We start from the raw sequence: 20,835 nt of genomic DNA on the forward strand, positions 1-20,835 counted from the left end.
AGTTTCTCTCCTGAGGAAGAATCACGCTCCTACCATGTGTCAGACACTCCCGCTAAGAAAGAGATAATGACAAGATCAGAGGAAAATGAAATGCAATGATGACTCCAGTAAAACCTACAGCGAGAAGGAAAAACCAAAAAGAAAGGAGTGCGAGAGATCAATAATGACTTAAATGCTTAACAACTAGGAAGGTTCCTGGGAAACTTCACGGATTCCCGAGGGCTTTAATCCCCATTCAGATAATTGAGTGCTTAACCAAGAAGTAAATTCTTTTGTATTATAAAGTCTTCTAGGATACCTTATTTGCTGGTTCTTCTAGAATACCTTGCCCTCCTCCCTTCCTTCTCCCCTTTCTTCCACAGAATGAAGGAAACGGCTCTGCTGCCTCCCCGTGGGCAGAAAACTGTAACTCACAGGAGACACGTACAAAGAGCGATCAAGCTTTCTTACCTCCCGTTGCAAAAAGAATGTAAAGTGCAAAATCCTGGGCACTGTTTTCAATCTGTCAGTGGAAAAAAAATGAACAGACATGAATTCTTTGTTGTCATATGATGTTTTCTAAGCCAACCAGACCCAAATTATGTATCCAGCTTCTCACAGCCATTTTTCACTCTTAGACATAAAACCTCTGCTCCTGGGGAATAATGTAATTTCTCAGGGGACAATTAATTAAAGGTGTCATACGTAGGAAATAATTCTCCAGGACAGAACATTGAACTTAGATATACATGGTCATAGGTCTTTTTCAGAACAGAGATGAATTTATGTGTCTACAGTTAAATTATGTACAAGGTATTCATACCTCAGTTCGGTGGTAAAATTACCTTGAATTTTTGAAGAAGTTGCTTTATTACTTCTTCAGTGTTCATGTTACTGTTTACTCTGACCTTAGTTTCTGATCCAAAGGCTGGAGTGAAAATGGATGTCTTAAAAAAAAAAACAGATATGTCTTAAAATTACAGCAAAGTAACAACAGTCAATACTTTGAAACTGGCCTTCTTTGGGCAAAATAAAATAAAAATCCAAGGTCACCAGTATAAAAAGCCTGTTTTCCTGTTTTTGCTTCTTTGTTGCTGAGTGTCCTGTTCCCTTTGAAGCAGCCCCATATTGTTTCTACAGTAAATTAGGTAAAACAATCTAGCTATGTGCAAAATATTTTCACAAGATAACCACACCATTATTTAGTATAATTTAAGATTTTAAAATAAATTAACTATTACAACTAAAGACAATTGGTAGGAATGCAGATTGATGCAGCCGCTGTGGAAAATAGTATGGAGATACCAAAATATTAAAAATGGATCTACCTTTTGACCCAGCAATCCCATTTCTGGGAATATATCTGAAGGAACCCAAAATACTAATTTGAAATGACACAAGCACCCTATGTTCATCTCAGTGTCATTTACAATCACCAAGATATGGAAGCAGCCCAAGTGTCCTTCAATAGATGAGTGGATAAAACAACTATGGGACATTTACACAATGGCATACTACTTGGCCATAAAAAAAAAGAAAATTTTACCCTATGAAACAGCATTGGATGGACCTGGAGAACATTATGCTAAGTGAAATGAGCCAGTCAGAGAAAGACAAATACCATATGATTTCACTCATATGTGGAATCTAAGGAACAAACTGAACTAACAAGCAAAATAGAGACAGACTCATAGACAGAGAGCAGGAGGACAGCTAAGGAGGGGGGCAGTTATAGGGTAGAGGAATTGAGCAAGAAGGAAAAAGGACTCATGGACCTGGACAACAGTGTGGTAGTTACAGAGGGGTGGGGAATATATGGGGACTAAATGGTAATAAAAAATATATAATAAAAAAGTGGAAAAGAAATATAAAAAATTTTTTTAAAGAAAAAAAATGCAAGCTGAGTTAAAAAAAAAAAAAAGAAGGAACAGGAATAGGCTTTTTCAAACTTACATGCCACACTTTCCTCCTGCATAGAATTAATTGTTCTACATTGTTGTTAGTTTGAAAAATATGAAATCTCTCCTTTTTGATTGATCAGAAATGATCCACTGTTGGCAATTTCGTCTGGTTCAGCCTAGATCTCAGCCAAGGGTTAGGGTAAAAGTGCTACCAGTTGAAGCTCTAGAACAATACAAGATCTGTTCAGAAAGTATCCAGCCATGTAATATAAAAATCCAGTCATTTATTGAAGAAGATTTAAAATACAAAAAACATTGTACATAGGATAATGATGCGTGAGTCCGCTTCCAAGTAGGGACCTTGGGACCTCACACAGTTCTCCCAGTTGCCGTCAGCTCTCCTGTCATATTTTCCTGAATCTCAGATGGTCTGAAATCTCTTCCCTTTCAAAGGTGATTTTAGTTTGGGGAAAAACCAGAAGTCATAGGGTGTCAAATCTGGGCTGTAGCCAGGACTGAGTCACCTGGGTTTGATGTTTCACCAAAATCTCTGCATGAGATGTGATGTATGAGTGGGCGTGTTGTCATGATTAAGTTTCCAATCACTAGTTGCCCATAGCTGTGGCCTTTGGAATCATCTGAATAGTTTCCACGGAGGAATGTTCAAGTTTAACGTAAAGTTAGATGCAGATTCGTTGCTCTACTTCCTCAGTCATTGTGAATGTGGTGGCCACACAGTACACATGCTCACTCAACAATGGTGTCTGCTGCCCCCACTGACTAGTGCCGTGGAGTCATCATTGTCCCTGCACGCGCATCTCTTTATCTGCCAGGTTACATCAAGGTCACGCAAACCATTCTCGTTATATTAACAAAGGCTGGATTTTTTTCTGGACAGACCTCGTATGGTTTGATATCTTCATGGAGTTTGACAATAGGACTAGATTAGGATTCAGGAGACCAAGATTCTAGTGCCTGCTAATTCCAACTTTGTCAACTCACTTAACATTGGGACCTGAAGAGGCCTCAGTGATTTCATTTATAAAATAAGAGAGTAGGGCTGGATGATTTCCAAGGCCTTCTCATGTGCCAACATACAAGGACTTTGAAATCATGTTTTTCAGAGTTTTATTTTAAAACAAATTCTTTCTACCAGTTTTGTTGGCCAAATATCCGATACAACCCTATTATAAAATTATTTCTTATCGCATGGATAGAAATATGCTCCAGGCCAAGTCATATTCATATCTTATCTACTAATATCACCACGTAAGCTCCAACGTGGGTGTTATCCACAGCCTAACAACACTGGCATCATCAAGAGGTTTCCTGGTATAAAGACACATGGAAAGACTAAATCAATTTAAGTTTATAGGTGCTCATAATTACATACCCATTGACAGAGTGCTTTGGGTTTTGGGGTTTTCTTCTTCTTTTTCTTTTTTTGTTAGGTTTTAAATTATAGTGAATGACATTTGTATAAAATACTTGTAGTCCCAGCTTGATCTCTTTCAATCAACAACAGTAAAGCTAATGTAAATTGAATTCTTGTCTTCCCTTATGTTAGGCACTGTGCTTAACTCACCTGATTTCATTCAATCCCGTCAACAACTTTGTGAAGTAGGAAGGATGAAGGAACTAAGGCTAAGAGATTGAGTAAATTTTTAACTTTGCTCAGCAAGAATTTGAAATCAGGTCAGCAAGCTAACACCCAAGCATAGCACCATTTAACCACTATGCTATGTGGCCAGCTCAGTAACAATTTCATTTTTTATCACAGGAGATCCCATCTGGAAGCCAATCATTTGGTACAGTGTGGCTTTCACAGCTTTCTTTAACACAAATCATCTCACAAGATGACCACACGTGGCATAATTCTGAGGAGAAGAAGAAACCAGGTAATTCTATAGTTGTACATTGGTTGGGGACTGTCTATGTGACTTTATGGTCCAGGAGATAATTTTTGAACCATAAAAAGTGTCTAATTTGAACAAAGAATTCAGAAGAGTGGTTGGTTTGTTCCCACCAGCCTCCAAAGGCACAATACTGATAACCTCACACAGGTGGAAGAAGAAGGAATAGGTAAAAAGCCCTACAGGAAATGCTTAAGATAAATGAATTATTATATTCTGAATCAAAGGGCTTAGAATGGTGCCTGGCACAGAGTAAATACTTTTGAATAATACAAGATCTGTTCAGGAAGTATCCAGCCATTAATGGATGAATAATTGTTAAAATACGCTACATGAAAAATACTTGTTTTAGAAAAATGATATATTTTCTACCTTCAGTACAGTGAAATGTCTTGCAAATAGCATGGAAAGGCACATGTAAATTGAACACATATTAGGTGAAAAATCAGAATACAAGTGATATATAAACTACAGCTATACTTATATAAAAAATAACGTGTATTTTTGCAAGACCTGGAAGGGAACATGCAAAATGAGAACTTTGATTTATTAGAGTAAATAGGACTTAAAAAATTTTAAATTGTATTTAAATGTTAATGTTTAATGTACTGATTTTTTTTTGCCCATGCCCTTTCTGGCAGGGGCTTCAATGGATTCATTTTTATATTTCCAAAGCTTGGCACAGTACCTGTCACTTAAATAGGGATCATCCATCATGGTGGCTAAGAATTTGGCTTCTGGAGTAAGACAAAGCTGGGTTCAAGTTCAAAGCTACTACTTAAAAGCAGTATGACCTAACACAAATTGCTTAACCTCTGTGAATCTCAATGAACCCATATGTAAGTTAGGGAAAATAATGGTAACTACTTCATAGTATTGTTATAGTGATTAATGAGAAAATAAATCAAAATTAATTTAAAACAGTTAAATACCTAATGTACAGAGAATACCCAGTCAATATTAGATATACTAGTACCATTGTTATTGTTAGTATAATAGAGAACACTATTTTAAACGACACCAACAGAACTGTAACTCACTTCATGGTTGTAAAAGTGCCCGTTAATAGAGGCTCTATGTCTTTGTCTGTCTTTTCCGTCTATCATTGGAGACTTCATCCTTTTTCTCACCAGAGCTGCTTCACTCATGGTTCTATAGAGCAATGGAGATTTTGGCTCTTCATCTGCAAGAGGCTTCAGAGTACTGCTGTGATAAGATAAATAATCTGGGAAGAATAAAGATGATAAGGCCATATCATTTAGCTGCCCACCTCTTTGTGTTCTGGGTGGACTTGTATATGTATTTAATAACTAAATAAGTAGCTAAGCAATGGACTCTACTGCTTTTAAACAGTGAGAAAATAGCAATGTTCTCATGTAGGAAGAGAGCCTGCTGGTGACATTTGTGTTCCATTTTACCTTGAGAGTTTAAATAATTTTCTATTGTAATTAGAGTATCATAAAATAGTCATGAGATAGTTCATCTCCCTCCAGTACTGGACCTAAAATACAAGTAGATTTTAATGGTATCTTTGGTGTCGAGATACTGAGATTCCCTTAGGTTTAGTTGAGCATTTTTTTTCCAAGTGGCTAATTGGAAAGATCATTATCCGAAAGACGTCAAGAGGCCATAAGACAAAGATAAAAGAATCCTGGAAGAAACATCATGTTTGTTGTAGTATATGGTTTGTTACAGTGACAGCAGAGGAAGCTGAATTAATAACAGTTTGAAAAAAACAACTAAACATCAGAGGTTGTTGGAAGACTCGGGAAGGTGATGCCAAAAGGAACCCTTGTGCAGTGTGAAGCCAGCGTGCTGACATCACTGCCAGGAACAGGAACCCACTGGCAGCCTCAGTCATCTTCCTTCGTGGGTCTGTACATATTACATAAAAACAAAACCCATGTAAAACACAGTATCAGTCCTGACACTTAGTAGAGTTTCAATAAATGGTAATCGTTGATGTCATTACATCACGTAATTATTATTGTTATGACTACTGATGTGATTTGTTATAGAAGCTGGCATTTTCCATTGGTTTGGCATGGCCTAACATAACAAGCTACTGAGTATAGTAAATGATCCTAATCCTTGAGGAAAATATTGAATAATTTTATGAACATAAACTTTATTCAAATATCCCTAAAAATCTGGGTTCTGGAGACATCCCTTATGAAATGTAATTTTTAAAATCATCATATTTTTATATAGGCAAGTAACATTCTTAAACACCATGCCAGAACTATAGTAATTTAAGTTAGTGTGCTTCTAAGAGCCTTTCCTAAAAACATAAAATAAGAGTTTATTATCTAGCAGTGTATAAAATGTTAAATTTCAGAGAAACAGTTATGATTCATGCATTAAAGTCTCTTCATTAATAACTGTTTGACACTGACCTTCCTGGGGATTCATTGATTCAGGCACTGGAATCTGGGTCTTGTCCAGTTCACTAATATTATGAAGATCATCAAATTCTCCCCAGCGTGTCATTCCCCTGAAAAATAATAGATCTTATAAGTGACATCAATTTCATTTATAACGAGGTCTATGATGGTTTTCAGATTTACAGTATTTATATTAGTACTGTGGGGCTAGGCTGACAGATATATCACCCTAATTTATAACAATTTTGCATTATTAAAATAATATTTATATCAGAGTGCTCGGCATGTATTTTAAATACTTGCTTTATTTATTGTGGACATATCTTGATACAATAATTCAGTTATACACTGACACACAGGGTTACATAGATTCTGTAAAATGCATGTGCAAATAGAATTATTAGAAACCAACATAATCCATTTTATACAGAGACCTTATAATGCTCTTAAGTGATTTTGGACACAAGTAGTCATTCTGCCAACATGCTTTGGGTTCCTGTTATTTTTTCAAAACATTGTTGGGTAAAGTAGCTCCAAAATAATAAGACGGTGCCTATCTTTTAGGCATTGACTACTGTAAAGAATGCAATTTGCAAAGAAGAAAAGTGTATGGAAACTTCTTTTCTAGAAAAACTTGATTCATATGGGATATAAAAAATTGTCAATATATCCTAATGCGCGGAATGAAAAAAACTGGGCAATGGCTTATTTTTTCCACATGGGCCAATACTCATTTTTTTTTAATCTGGCCTTAGACAAGTTACTTAACTTCTCTGTGTCATTTCTATGAAATGGGGATGATAACAGCATGGGCTATGATAAGGTAGTTGAGAAAATTGAGTTAATTTGTAAAAATCTTAAAATAGCAACCAACACATACTAAGCACCCAATATTTGTTAAATGGTCAAAATCATCCTCATCTTCACTGTCACCCTCATCATAATCACCATGATCTGTATCTCTTTCATGATGACCCAGGAACCACTGGAGATCCAAGCTATTCCTAGATCTCTGTATGTTAATGGATACTATTATCGATAGGACCAGCCTTAGTTTTACTACAAGTTTCTTTCATAATGTCTATTTTTCCTTATGACCAAAAAATATTCATCCATAGGAATTTGTGGCACTAACTGGTGGCAACAAAAATTACTTATTAATATTAGTGGTCATTATCTGTAAATTAATAAACCTGATATACCACTTAAACAAAGTGAAGGATAAAAATCACATGATCTTATCAATAAATGCAGAAAAAGCATTTGATGATATCCAGTACTCATTTTTGATAAAAACAAGCAGCAAGTGGGGATAGAGGGAAGATACCTCAACAAAGGCCATATGTAACAAACCCACAGCCAACATCATACTTAATGGGCAAAAACTAAAAGTGTTTCCCTTAAGATCAGGAGCAAGACAGGAATGTCTACTTTCAACACCCTTATTCAACATAGTACTGGAAGTCCTAGACACAGCAATCAGACAAAGAAGAAGAAGGAGGAGGAGGAGGAGAAGAAATAATAAAAGACATCCAAATAGGAAAGGAAGAAGTAAAACTGTCATTGTTTGCAGATGACATGATACTGTGTATATAGAGAACCCTAACGATTCCACCAAAAAGACTACTAGAACTGATAAATGAATTTAGCAAAACAGCAGGATACAAAATAAATATCCAGAAGTCAGCTTCATTTTATACACCAGTAATGAACAATCAGAAAGAGAAACTAAGAAAACAATCACATTAAAATAAACAACAACCTTGGAGTAAATTTAATTAAGGATGTAAAAGACCTATACTTGGAAAATTATAATAACTGAAGAAAGAAATTAAAGAAGATAGAAATAAGTGAAAGCATAGAACATGTTCATGGATGGGGAGAATTAACATCATTAAAATATCCATACTACCAAAACAGTCTACAGATTCACTGCAATTCCTATAGAGATAATAATGGTATATTTCACAGAATTAGAAAAAATATTCTGAAAATTTATATAGACCCATAAAAGACCCTGAATAGTTACAACAATCTTGAGAAAGAAGAACAAAGTTGGAGGATTCACACTATCTGATATCAAACTATACTACAAAGCCATAGTAATCAAAACAGCCTGGTACTGACATAAAAACAGACATAAAGATCAATGGAACAGAATAGAGAGCCCAGAAATAGAGCCATGCCTTTATGGTCCATTAATATTTGACAGTGGAGGCAAGAACATACAATGAGTTAAAGATAGTCTATTCAATAAATGGTGTCAGGGAAATTGGAGAGATATGTGCAAAAGAATGGAAATAGACTACCTTCTTACACCATACACAAGAATAAACTCAAAATGGATTACAGACTTAAATGTAATACTTGAAACCATAAAGTCCTAGAGGAAAACATGGACAGTAAAATCTTGGACATCTCTAATAGCAATATTTTTTCTAATGTTTCCTCAAGCAGGGGAAGCAAACAAAAAATAAACAAATGGGACTACATCAAACTAAAAAACTTTTGCGCAGCAAATGAAAGCATCAACAAAATGAAAAGACAAACTTTAAGTGGGAGAACATATATGCCATTTGATAAGGGGTTAATATACAAAATGTATAAAGAACTTATAAAACTCAACACCAAAAAACAAACAATCCAATTTAAAATTGGGTAAAGGACCTGAATAGACATATCTCCAAAGAGAACATACAGAGGGGTAATAGACATATGAAAAGATGCTCAATGTCACTAATCATCAGAGAAATGCAAATTAAAACCACCATGAGATATCACCTCACACTTGTCAGAATGGCTATCACCAAATCAATCAATAAACAAGTGTTGGTGAGGATGTGGAGAAAGGGGAACCTTTTTACACTATTGGTGAGAATGCAGATTGGTACAACCACTATGGAAAACAGTATGGAGTTCCCTAAAAAAATTAAGATGGAACTGCCTTATGACCCAGTGATTCCCCTTCTGAGAATACTTGTGAAGAAACCCGGAACACTGATTTGAAAGAATATATGCATCCCATGTTGGTTGCAGCATTATTTACAATAGCCAAGATTTGGAAGCAGATCAAGTGCAGCTCAGATGAGCAGATAAAACAAATGTGGTACATTTACACAGTAGAATACTATTGTACTTGGCTGTAGAAGTGAAGGAAATCTTTCCTTTTGTGACAGCATGAATGGACCTGGAGACTATTATACAAAGTGAAATAAGCCAGTCAGAGAAAGACAAATACCATATGATTTCACTTATATATAGAATCTAATGAACAAAATAAACAAAATAGTAAGAGACACATAGGTACAGAAAACAGTCAGCTGCTAGAGAGAAGAGGGGTTGGGGAACTAGGTGAAAAAGGTAAAGGGTTAAGAAAAAAAAAACTCATAGACACAGACAACAGTTTGGTGATTCCCACAGGAAATGGCGGTGGGGGAGGTAGAAGAGGGTAAAAGGGGGATAAATGGTGATGGAAGGAGATTTGACTTTGGGGGAAGTGAACACACAGTACAATATATAGATGATGTATTAGAGAATTGTACACCTGAAACCTTTATAATTTTATTAATCAAGGTCACCCCAATAAATTCAACAAAAATTTAAAAAATACTAGTGGTGGTGAATATGAATAAACATGATGTTTTTTCCCTTGATTTTTCAATTATTTGAATTCTTTTTATAACTTTTATATCATTTGAGCCTCACAATAGTCTTATGAAGGTGATAAGGAAAATCTAATATATTTGTTAATTAATTGCCCAGTGAACTCTACTACCTAGCGAATAGCCAGTCCAAACAAATGCCGTAATGTCCAAGAACTACAGGCAATAACTTTAACAAAGGTACAACTATTTAGGTCCTGACTCAGTATCTAGTTCTTATTGTGATAGATGAAATTATTCTTTCCCCTCTATCTACAGAAGATTAATAAACAAAGGAGGCAGATAAAATTATCATAGAAAATTGAGTAGCATTTGAGACAGAATGCCAAAGAAAAGCAAAAACTCAAAAGGCAAAGCAACCTGATTCTATTTCATACGGGAAAATACCCAAGAAGGCCAGACCGGTGATGTACCGAGTTCTTGGAGACTCTGGCAGACTTGGCACCTATTCTCACTTTCTTGTAACTCAGTGCTTCCCACTACTACAGGGAAACAAACGTGGCTCCATATATGCAGTGTTTAGCCCATTTTCTTCCTATCGTTTTAGAAGACTATACCAATATCAGCTCTGGATTATATAATTTGAAGTATCACCATCTACAACTTTGCCCATGAGTAAGTTTGAGGACAGTTACCCAGCACTTTCCAAACAAAACTGACTAGAACTTTATGTAATACCAAATAGTTAAACTTGCCCCAGCATGAGACTATTTGCATTGCTCTGACCAAGCTTTGGGATACACACCACCAGCAAATTTAACTGTGGGGAAGTTTGCTAATGAGTTTCAAAGAAAAAGGAGGTAGAAATGTGATAGATGAATAGAATGCGGTCACTTTTTTACATATATTGTAAAAAGAAAAAACACTATTGATAACATTCAAATGTACATCTGTCCAGCTTTGGCTCTTTATTTTATTCTGCCATGACTTGTCCAAAATGTCCCAAAGCTGACATTGGAAAGATATGAAAACAGGAAATAAAACCTGACATAAGTAAATACAAAAAAGCTGTCTTTTTAAAACAAATATTTTCAAAAGAAAATACTTGGGCCAAATATGAGAGATCAAAGTACTGTCCATAGACTTCATTCCATAAAGGATTAATTACGAATGATCACAAATCAAACAAAATGATTTATTTAAGTTTCTACCACTCCCATTAAACTGACTCAGTGTGACTCATTACAAATGTAATTAAAACAAACTAGTGTTCCTCCTGCCAAGATAACAGCATAGGTAAATGTGGTACTCACCTTTTCACACAACTACATCAAAATTAAAACTAAACTACAGAACAACCATTGTTTAGAACTGCCTGAATGGAAGTCCTACCACTACAGAATTAAAAAAGAAGCTACACTGAGACAGATAGGAGGGGCAGAGGCATGGAACAGGCTGGTCCCATATTCACATGTAGCTGATAAAATTTGTGAGGGATATCTTGGCTGCAGAGATCCCTCTGAGGAGTGAGGGGTCCCAGACCCATACTAGGCCCCTCATCCCAGGTTACAGTTCCAGGAAGGTAAGTTATCATACCTTCTGGCTGTAAAAACCAGCAGGGATTGAGGCTGAGGGAGATGGAGGACTTCTAGAGTCCTAGGCATTTCCTCTTAAAGGGCTCATGCATGGACTTACTCAGACTCCCTCCCTCTGAGCTCTAGCACTGAAGCAGTAAAAGGCACCAGACACATACAGAGAGAAACTGAATTGTCTGACATCAGCATGAGAGCTAGGGGAACAGCTTTCTCCCAGACTGAAGTGCTGGCAGAGGCCATTGTTTCTTTGATGAGCATCCCCACTCCCCACCCCACAGAGCTGTCAGTCTGGTATCATATCTAAGTGGACCTGGTTCATACTGTTCACTCTGCCCTGGTGATTAGGAAATCAGACCCTGTCCCTCCCAACTTTCAGGCCTTCCCAAGCTCTTTCCAGTGGCTTTTGCATATAAATGGCCTGTCTTGGCTCATGCTTCAGATTTTCCCAAAATCTCTCAAACAAGCAGCATCTGGCATCAGTGTGGCCCATACCTCTTGCTAAGTGACCCCAGCTCTGTCACTAGCAACAGCTGTCCTTGGTTTGCATCTTGGCCTTACCCGAGCACCTCCAAGCCCAGCACAAGTAGCAGCCATCTACAGATCACTTTGTAGTTCATGTAGGGTAGCCCTGGGCAGAACATAGGCAATGGCTAACCTTGGCCTGCACCTCTAAGGAATTTCCAGAGCCAGAACACCCAGTGGATAGGTTCAGACCACACCAAACCATTACTATCCAACCACCACTACAAATAACACACTCAAGGGGGAGACTCAGAGGGCACCAGAGCCTTGCTAAAATAAGTTCTGCTCTGTAGGGTGGGCCTCTTTCCGGCTCATGCTCCACAGTGAGCTCCAGCACTAGGACAGTAGCTTGAAAGGCACCAGAGATACACCAGGAGGTTGGTGGTCAGTAGTCATAGGCATTCTTTGCAACTAATTGGCCTGGGGATAAATCCCTCCCACTGATGTATTGACAGCAATCAAATTTCAACTACAACGGGAGGGTGTACACAGCCCACAGAAGGAGCAAACTCAAGTGCACAGTTTGGGTGATGAAAAAGGCTATGCACTGGACCCTACAGAACACCTACTACATTAGGGTGGTCTACCATGCCTGGGAGACATAAAAGCTCTACTTAAAGCATAGAAACAGACATAGGAGGCTGCCAAAATGAGGAGACAAAGAAACATGTCCCAAATGAAAGAACAGATCAAAACTCTAGAAGAAGAACTAGACAAAATGGAGATAAGCCATCTAGTAGATACAGAGTTCAAAACACTGATTATAAGGATAAGGATGCTCAATGAATATAGTGAGAACCTCAACAGCATAAAAAAAATGACCAGTCAAAAATGAAGGATACACTAATTGAAATGAAGAATTATTTACAGGGAATCAAGAGAAGGGTAGATGAATCTGAGAATCAATCAGTGATTTGGAATATAAGGAAGCAAAAAACATCCAATTAGAACAGCTAAAAAAAATCCAAAAAATGAGGATAGTGTAAAGAGCATCTGAGACAACTTAAAGTGCACTAACATTCACATCATGGGGGTACCAGAAGGAGAAGAGAGAGAACAAGGAATAAAAACCTATTTGAAAAAATAATGACAGAAAAATGTCCTAATTTGGTGAAGGAAATAGATAAAAAAGTCCAAGAAGCACAGAGAGTTACAAACAAGATGAATCCAAGAAGACCCACAACAAGACACATCATAATTAAAATGGGAAAGGTTAAGCACAAAGAGAGAATTTTAAAAGCAGCAAGAGAAAAGCAATTAGTTATCTACCAGGGAGCTCCCGTAAGACTTTCAGTTGATTTCTCAACAGAAACTTTGCAGGCCAGAAGGGATTGGCAAGAAATATTCAAGATAATGAAAAGCAAGAATCTACAACCAAGATTACTCTACCTTGCAAGGCGATCATTTAGAATGAAAGGGTAGATAAAAAGCTTCCCAGGAAATAAAAAGCTATAGGAGTTCATCATCACCAAACTCTTATTATATGAAATGTTAAAGGGTCTTTTTGAAGAAGAAAGAAGAAGAAGAAGAAGAAGAAGAAGAAGAAGAAGAAGAAGAAGAAGCAGCAGCAGCAGCAGCAGAAGCAGCAGCAGCAGGAGGAGGAGGAGGAGGAGGAGGAGGAGGAAAGTAAAAATGGCAATAAATACAAAAAATCAAACTAGCATGCCAAACTGATGATTCTCTCAAAGGGTGAACTGAAAGACAAGATGGCAGCCCTTCCTGCAGCTGTATACACAACTTCTACTTCTTTTGCTCCACACCCACTCACTGGGGATATCAAATCTGTGATCCTGTGACAAAAGAAGTATAAGTTCTGCCCTTAGAAATCCAGTTTGAGGAAGGAGACCTGAGAGGAGTTTTATAGGGTAAGGGAACAGTCCATTTCTTTTCACCATTTCATTTGAGGCTCAGTGTGTAAATGAATGAGGGCATCTAGGATTAGACTGAAACAAAGACCAGTGCCTTAGGCAGGTATGCACCCCACTAAGAAACCAGAGGCCAGGAACAACATTCTAAATTATGCTGCACCTTCCTGCTGAGAGTTCAGCTTATTCCCAAGAGGGATTTTTGGCTAATTAACCACAACGGAATTTAATCTTGCTCTTACGTGGGTGAAAGAGAGGAGTGGGATCTATTTCTGACAATTTGTACCCACTGGAAAGATCTCGTACACCGTGAATGTGTACTCAGACATTCTCCCATAAGTCTCATTACTGAGGTAAAACTCAAGCAAAGTATTCCAGAGGATTCTTTCTCATTCTTAAACTAAAGGAGATAATTCCTTTTTGATTCATAGCAACTTTCTAATAAACAATGAAAAATGAAAATGTGGTCCACAGTAGTACATAATGAGGATATTAATTTATAATCTTCCACAGTATCTGGAGAGGCATCATTATTGCCTTGTCTACCTTGAAACTTATCCCAAAATTCAGGATTTCTAGGAACAAGTTTCTGTATTTAAACTGAGACATAAAAAAATCTTGGGATATTCAAAATAATGATGGTTTGATGTGATAATATAATATCTTACTGCATCCCCTTGACATTTTCCCACAGTGTTCCATACTTATCAAGTTTTCATGAATCAGATCATTAAAATGCATTAAAATGAGCTGGCTGTTTAGAGAACTTTGCAATGAGTTCTTAGGTAATATGAAGAAGAAGAACTAATTTTGCTAAATCCATATATTGTACAGTTCTCTAAAAGTGGGGCTTGTGGGTAATTTCTCCTTTTCAATGATGCTCCAGCTCATTGAGAATCATCAACCCCATCATCAGTCATATAGTACCCGAAGATGAGGGATTCAGGGCTTCATCAGGCTGCCTAGTCTTTGGTCTCCCTTCCACCCTTCCATAAGTCCTGGACTCTTCACCCATTGGCAGTCCTTAGCTGGGAGAAAGACTAGTCAGAAGTGGTGTATGTACAAACAATTCTCACAACAGAGCAGAAGTAATTTAACCACCGGGCTTCTGGGGGCCTTGTTTGATACTATATTTAGAGTCTGTTCTTTGTGCCAAGCACCCTGCTGAACACTGGGATAACATGCTCCTCATGCTACAGGAGCTAGCAGGCTAGAGGGGCGGGGGGCGCACATAACAATATAATTAATGGCATGTGCTGAAAGTGATAGAGAAAAGTTGTCAGTGCACCTAGTACAGACTGAGGGGTCAGGAAAAGCTTCCTGGAGAACGTGTTATCTGACCTGAGTCTTAAAGCATTGGTAGAAAAGAGGCAAATGGGTGTGAAGAAGCAGGCAGACTGACTGGCAGAGTCAGTAAAGTAAGAAAATGCATGCTCTGCATAGGAACTTACAGAGTGGTCAGACTTGCTGGAGCATCTTGTTTGAGGAAGACTGGCAGGTGCAAATCATAGTGGGAGGTTCAGTGTTTTCTTCAAATGAAAAGCAGAACTTCCCTTAAGGTGAAATCTGGTTTTTCTTGATTATGGCCAGAGATCAGATTGGGGAAATGGCCCTGGCAGCTCTCTCTCTACCCTACCCTCTCCGCTAGAACTCTTACCCTTCTACCTGTGGAAGGGAAGATAGATGAGGGGAAGATTTAGGGCCTTCACATCCACACAAAAGGGAGATGAGTTGCAGTCTCAAGGATTAAAAAGGAAGGGAAGTTGTTTAGTAGATCTATTTTAAGTTTTTGGTGGGTTTTTTTTGAGGAATATCCATTCTATTTCCATAATTGTTGCACAAGTATTCCCTTTTCACCACAGCATTTCCTCCTCACAGCATTTGCTTTTTGTTGACGTTTTGGTAATAGCCATTCTGATGATTAGTGATGTTTTCAAATGTCTCTTGACCATTTGTATGTCTTTGGAGAGATGTCTCTTTATGTTCCTGCTCATTTTTTTATCAGACCATTTATTTCTTTTTGTTATTGAGTTATGAGTTTCTTATATATTTTGGATAGTAATTCCTGATAAGATATATTATTTGCAAATATATTTTCCATTTTGTAATTGTCATTTCATTTTGTTGATGATTTCCTTCACTGTGCAGAAGCGTTTTAGTTTGAAATCCCATTTCTTTATTTTTGCTTTTGTTTCCCTTGCTTGAGGGGTATTATCCAAAATGGCATTACTCAGGGTTATGTCAAATAGTTTACCACTATGTTTTCTTCTAAGGGTTTTACAGTTACTATATAACTCAACAATTCTACTTCTGGGTATTTGTTCAAAGAAAATGAGAACACTAATTTGAAAAGATATATGCACCTCTATGTTCATAGCAACATTATTTACAGTAGCCAAGATATAGAAGCAACCAGTTATCCGTTGATAGAGAAATGAATAAAGAACACACACACACACACACACAATGCAACACTACTCAGTGATAAAAAAGAATGAAATCCTTCCATTTATGACAACATGGGTGATGGACCTAAAGGGTTTTATTCTAAGTAAAATAAGTCAGATAGTTAAAGACAAATGTTGCATAATTTCACCTATATGGGGAATTTTTAAAAATTAGAAGAAATAGACAAGCAAAACAAAAATAAAATTATAGAAACACAGAACAAACTGATTTTCAGATAGGAGAGGGGTAGAGGAATGGGTGAAAAAGGTGAAGGGGAATATAGTCGATGATAGCATTATATAAGTTTGCATGGTGACAGGTAGTTACTAGACTGAGTGTGGTGTTCACATAGGAAGATAAATAAATGTCAAATCACTGTGTTGTATATTTAAGTCTAATATAATATTGTATACTAACTATACTTAAATTAAAAATAAAAATTATAAAAGAAGAGAGGAAGGAATAGAGGAATGAAGAAAACAGAAAAAAAAATATGATTCGTTCTGAGAATATTTATTGGTTTTTCTAAGAATTGTAAAAGGTAATGAAAAAAATCAGCCCAACTTATTTATTCAAGATACAGTTGCATAAACCCACACAGAGAACTGTCGTGTGCATTTACGGCGCTTCAAATGCACTTTGCTATGCCTCGTTGAACAGGGTCAGGACAATCAGGGGACCATAATTAAATCTCCTTTTCAGAAAGCAGAAAGAGCCCTTTGTTTCAAGAGAAATTTAAATTTTATCCTCTTTTTTTTCTTGCCTTTACATGTTGTCTTTTCCAATGAAGGGGTGCAGTGTCCCAGGAAAGAAGCAATACAGCAAAGAGGTCAAGAGCACAGGCTCTCGAGCCCATAGACCTGAGGTTCAGTCCAGTTCTGCTACATGGTGATTGGAGATCTTGTATAATTGCCTAAACTCTCTGAGCTCTGGTGTCTGAACACCTGCTCCATAGGGTTGCTGAAGGGTTACATGAGATTGTACATAAGCATTTAGTAGAAGTCCCACCTTTAAGAGTGCATACAATAAAAGTAAGTATGAAGATTATGTAAAGAATTCAAAACGTGAATGGCAGCTTACATTTTGGAAAAGCCTTCTGGTGACTTCATAGTAAAAGAAGGGATTTGCTTCTCATCTTGTATTTTCAGCTGTATAGGCCGTTTTACTCCCCAGCAAATGTCCAACATTCCTTCAACAATTAGTTTCTCATCTTCAGTCTAGGGAAGAAACCAGTCATCTCAAACATTCTTGTATTATTTATAGAAGGCAGATGTTTTTACTGAAGATGTAGAAATTAGGTATGTAATACATCTTAAGAAATAAAAACATAAATTTCCAAGTGGGATTGTTTGGCTTTTCAATTTATTTACAAAATAATTTTGTTTTTGAAACATTTAAAAAATTTTTTTGAAAACAGCTATAACCAGAGAAGTAAGTCACAATGGTGATGGCATGCCTACCAGAGGGCACAGGGTGTTAAAATGCTTTCTGGACTTTGTGATTCTTTGATTAAGTGGAAGTGTAATTTGCTAATTCTTTTTTTTAAACATTATGTTGTTATTATTTTTTAAGATTTTACTTACTTATTTTTAGAGAAGAGAAGGGAGGGAGAGAAACATCAATGTGTGGTTGCCTCTCACGCGCCCTCTACTTGGGACCTGGCCCAAAACCCAGGTATGTGCCCTGACTGGGAGTCCAACCAGCGAACCTTTGGATTGCAGGCCAGCGCTCAATCCACTAAGCCACACCAGCCAGGGATAATTTGCTAATTCTATTTAACTTAAAATTCAAGTAGAATTAAAAACTGCACTAAACTAGAAATCAGAACTGTTGAGAGATTTAGTGGCTCTTTCTTCATTTCTAAACAGGAAAATTTTAACTCGCAAAGTTATTATGCAGAATGAGTAAAATAATATATATGAAAACAGTATAAAATATAAAACAGAAATGATTTTTTGAATTCAATCAGTAACATTTGAATGATGTCTCCTGAGTTGGAACTATTATAATAAAAAAAGGAAATTCTATGCAAACAAAGAAAAATTAATGAACATCTATGAAATATTTACTTATTTAGAGGTTGTAAACATTAATACCAAAGCACATTTCCATAGAACTTATTTTCTAATCTATTTTTCTCATGTTTATGTAAGTCTTTGTGTTATTAAAGTAATGTGTTATCATTATAGGAAAGTACAGAAACTAAGAAGAGTCATATTCCAACATCCAATAACTACTGTTATGAAAAATTGATCATTACAAAACATAAATGACTCAATTCTTATTTGAGAGTGTAATGAAAACTCCAACCTCTGAAATCAGACAGTCTTGTATTCAAACTATGGCTCTGCAACTTCCTGGCTGTGCGACCCTGGACAAGTTGCTGAAACCTTTAAACCTGGGCTGCTTCTTCAGAAGAATGAACATCATAATAGTCCCTAAATCATAGGATCTGGTATTTAATACCTGTTCAAAGAATATTATTACTTATTATTCCTTTAGCTGATAAACCTACCTTGGAGCCATTTCTGAAACAAAGTTTTGATTTTTTCCATTTTTCAGTCCATATTTCAGATTGCTGAGAGATCAGGTGGTTAAAAACAATTGTTTTTAACAAGCAAATAAAATTTGTTCTTTGAAATGGCAGTACATGATGCAGATACATTTCAATTATTGATGTATTGAATCCTGTCTTTGCCTAATGAGAATTCAATTAATGCCTTACATCAAACATTCAAAGAGTAACTGCTCTTCTGGGGTTATATAATTCTTGCCTGATTAGCCTAAGAACATATGTGCATGACCCATGGACACAGACAACAGTGTGTGATGGCCAGAGGGAAGGGTGGGGGGCGGGGTGGAGGTGGGCAAAGGTGGGGGAAATGGAGACGTCTGTAACAGTGTGAGCAATAAAAATAAAGTGAAAAAAAAAGAAATACTCTGAATATCAGAATATTTTCTAATTTCAGAAAACATCTCTTTGCAGATTAACTAATTATCCCTGAAGGCTTATTTACACTTATATAATTTCCTTGTCCTGATTCTTAGGTCTTTTCTCCTCCACATCTACACAACCATCCTTGGTGATTTCAAGGATCCTTATACGTCATCTCTAAACAAATAGCTGCCAACTTTGTATCTCCAGCCCAACCCCCCTTGAAGTCCAGCTGTCACACTGCCCACTTGACATCAAACTTCATCTGTTTCTAACTAACTCATGATAGTTCTTCCACACATACTTTCTTCTCCCAGTCTTTCCCATCTTGGTAATGGCACCCCCATCCTTCCAGGGGTTCAGGCCAAGAATTTTACAGTCACCACTTATCTTTATTTCATACTAAACATTCAATGCAAATCCTATTAACTCTACCTTAAAAATATATCCCTAATAGGACCACACTCACCACATCCACTACCATGATTCTGGTCCACGCTGTTGTCATTGATGACCTGGTTTATTTCAAGTTTCTTTCTGATCTACCTCATCCATCTCCTGCCCCTCTGTGTATTCCCAGTAGCCTGAGAGATCCTTTACATGAACCCTTTCAGATAATGTCACTGTTCTACTCAAAACTCCCTAATGGCTTCCCATCTTATTCCAACTAGAAGCTGAAGTCTTCACAAGACCCTACACACTCTCCTGCCTTCCCCTTCTCATTCTCTCTGCCTTCATTGTTCCCTAATTCCCATTCTCACAAGGTTCCTGCTGTCCAGGCTCAAAGTCTTTATTCAGGCTGTTCTCTCTGCCAAACTGTGTGTCCCGCAGACTTCTGCAAAGTTTGCTCCCTCGCATCTTTCAGAGTCTTTGGTCAAAGGCTCCCCCTTCCCACTTCACTTAGATTCTGGAGCCTGCTTCCACTTTGAAGTTCTCCACAGCCACTATCGCTGTCTGATACAGTCCATTTTACTTGTGTTTCTTGTCTGTCTGCTAAAATGTAAGCAGCATGAAGGCAGCACATGTCATCTAGTGTTTTTAAGGCTATATCCCCAGCTTACAGAGCAGTGTCTGGTACCTGGGAGACAATAAATATTTGTTTAATTCATTAATCAGAGATTAAGAAAGCCACATACTATCCTCCATGGACTGTCCCTTTTAACATCATTGAAAGTAAGTCGGAAGATTTGGAAAATTCTGGATTCTAACTTTGTTGACCAGCGAGTAAAGATGGGAAGACTAAAAAACCTGGTGTTCTCACTGTAAACTTCACTTCATATAATTTTTAAAAATTGTATGAGACATGAGATTTTGTTTTAGAATTATATGACTTTCCCGTTGTGAATTGATTACTAATTCACGGGTTTGGAAAGGGCCTGCCTCCACTTGTATGTTTATAACATCAAAATCCAAACACATTCCTAAAGATAATACACTTCTTAACACCATGAATTTTGTGAAAACTATGAAAGAAAATATAAATCAGCATTTTCTTAAAATTATGATCTTTTCTTAAATTTTCTATTTTTATTAATTATGGATATTAGAGATCTGAGATATAGGTCAACATTAAAATAATTTAAAATTTGGCCCATTTCTTTTTAAAAGTATTAGTTATTCTTCCATATATTACACTTGGGAAGCTAATTGACATATGCAATTGAACTAAATTATTGAAGCTCATTAGTACA

General features: G+C 36.9%; 1 protein-coding gene across 7 annotated transcripts in view; it reads right to left on the reverse strand.

Moving 5' to 3' along the window:
• RASSF6 (Ras association domain family member 6) overlaps positions 1–20,835 on the reverse strand; it is a 58,717-nt gene that overhangs the window by 8,608 nt on the left and 29,274 nt on the right. For all 7 annotated transcript variants that reach the window (XM_024579565.3, XM_045185287.2, XM_045185299.3 and 4 more), the window contains 5 exons: positions 17,290–17,426; positions 6,190–6,287; positions 4,834–5,018; positions 825–926; positions 451–502 (listed from right to left, as the gene is read on the reverse strand). In XM_024579565.3, coding sequence (XP_024435333.2) covers positions 451–502; positions 825–926; positions 4,834–5,018; positions 6,190–6,287; positions 17,290–17,426 — 574 coding nt within the window. The remainder of the gene's footprint in view (positions 1–450; positions 503–824; positions 927–4,833; positions 5,019–6,189; positions 6,288–17,289; positions 17,427–20,835) is intronic.

This window comes from Desmodus rotundus, chromosome 4 (genome assembly GCF_022682495.2).
Source record: "Desmodus rotundus isolate HL8 chromosome 4, HLdesRot8A.1, whole genome shotgun sequence".
Classification (NCBI taxonomy): domain Eukaryota; kingdom Metazoa; phylum Chordata; class Mammalia; order Chiroptera; family Phyllostomidae; genus Desmodus; species Desmodus rotundus.